The sequence below is a fragment of the Condylura cristata genome, unplaced genomic scaffold (assembly GCF_000260355.1).
Source record: "Condylura cristata isolate star-nosed mole 26May11 unplaced genomic scaffold, ConCri1.0 scaffold00012, whole genome shotgun sequence".
In the NCBI taxonomy this organism is placed as follows: Eukaryota; Metazoa; Chordata; class Mammalia; order Eulipotyphla; family Talpidae; genus Condylura; species Condylura cristata.
In genome coordinates, this window is record NW_004567113.1 from 55,251,036 (window position 1) to 55,252,892 (window position 1,857).

Sequence of the window (1,857 nt, forward strand, 5' to 3'; positions counted from 1 at the left end):
GGCCCCGGCCCGGAGCCGACTGAGCAGCCAGAGCGCGGCGGGCGGCGTCACCTTGCGTCCTCAGCTGCTGGATGGCTTCCGAGCAGGTGCGCATGAACGTCTGGGCGTCCTGGTCTATCTGGTCTCGTTCCGTGTCCGTCATCCTCCCGTGTTCAGACATGACGTGGCTGCGGCGACACACACGGAAGGGCAGCAGCGGTGGCCGGGCGTGGGCAGGCTGGCCCTGCGCCCAGCACGTGGCGGCCCCCGAGCGGGCGGGCGCTCGCTGTGCGCCGCCCTCTCAGCGTCTGGTCCCCTCACCCACTCTCTTCGGCCCTCCCCTGGCCGCTGCGCACGGGCCTCCAGGGGCACTCAGGCGCCCGGTCCCTGCGCCCCGACCCTGGGGCAGGCAGTGTGGCCAGCTTCCCCGCGCCCAGACTTGGGGGGCAAAGCAGAGTCCGGATGCTGGCCCGGAGACGGGAGGGAAACGACCTGACAGCACGGGTGGTGGCAGCAGGCACCCCGCCCTGAGGCCGGGCCTGGTGAGCAAGCCGCACGAGCGGAGGGGACACGCGGACGGGGAAGGCAGGCCGGAGGGAAGGAGCGACGGAAGCCGCCCCTGTCCTACGGGCGAGTGACAAGGACGGGGGGAGGCTCTGGGGACCGGGCGCTCCCTGACACACTAGTTCTGAAAGAAAGAAACCAGGCCAATGGCCTGTGCTCAAAGCTGGAGAACCAAAGGTCTGGGGGGGGGAGTTTGGGCCCGAGCCCTGCTGCCCCGAGGGGAGGCGGCGTGGCAGAGACAGGCCAGGCCTGGGGCCGCCCGCTCAGCCCACCGGCCTCCGGGCCGCTCCGCTGGAGGAAGACACTCCTGCCTCTCCAACTGTGAGGCGACTGCTTCCCAGGACGGGCGTGCAGGGCACGCAGGGACCTGGCCCTCGTGAGCCCAATATTCCGAGGCCCCCCGGAAGCCTGGCACCCACGAGGGGTAACCGCTGGCTAAGGAGCGGAGCCGAGGACCCCGGGGGCCCCTACAGCCACGATCAAAACCTGGGCTTGACCAGGGCCCCTGGCCTCTCCAGGCCTGCGCGGCCAAACCCCGCAGCCCCCCGGGAACCCGAAGCGTGCGCGTCGCCATTGCCGGCCCGGCGCTCCCCGCAGCGGGTCTCCCAAAAGCAGGAGACAGAGGGGCCGCGCGCCCCCTCCCGGCCACACGAAGCGCCAGCGGAGAGTCTGGTCTGACAGCCCTCGCGGAAGCAGGCCAGGCCGAGGAGAAGAAAGGCGCCGACTGGCGGAGAGCCGCAGGCCGGGCAGGCTCGGCCACCGGCTGCAAGCGGCCGGCGCTGATGTGCTCCCACCCGTGAGTGCCGGGGACTGCGGCTGGGAAGGCCTTGGGGCTCATCTGCTGAGCCTGACTACTCCACTAAGGTGACGTCCCTCTGGGACACTGCACACTGGCCTTTTCGGCTGGAAGCTGACGGTATGACTGTTCCGTTAGTAACAACAACAGAAACCAAGAAGGTTTCTCCCTGAAAGGTTATTGTTTTGCTGCCAGGATACCGCAGGAAAGGTCCATCCGGCATAGGCAGAGAAGTTATTTTCAATTAAATCACTCAGGAGATCCAGCCCGCGGCTGCACAGGTTGCACGCTGTTCTGCTCCAGTAAAATGTCATTATTAAAAAAAATTAAATGGGTCAATAAAGTGTGAGCTCTACATTAAGGGGAAAATTACAGCCTCCTAATTATGTCAAGCTAACACAGCCTGACGGCTCTGAGGCAGTGTTTCTAAACATAGGCCTCCAATTCCACGACTGTTCTCCATCCAAAACGCTCTGAGCAACAGGCACGGCCAGCAGGCGCGGGGCGGAGGGCAGGAA

General features: G+C 65.9%; 1 protein-coding gene across 1 annotated transcript in view; it reads right to left on the reverse strand.

Moving 5' to 3' along the window:
• The window catches only part of STX18 (syntaxin 18), a 13,112-nt gene that overhangs the window by 9,217 nt on the left and 2,038 nt on the right, over nucleotides 1-1,857 (reverse strand). Inside the window, exon 3 of the mRNA XM_012724044.1 lies at nucleotides 21-167. Coding sequence (XP_012579498.1) covers nucleotides 21-167 — 147 coding nt within the window. The remainder of the gene's footprint in view (nucleotides 1-20; nucleotides 168-1,857) is intronic.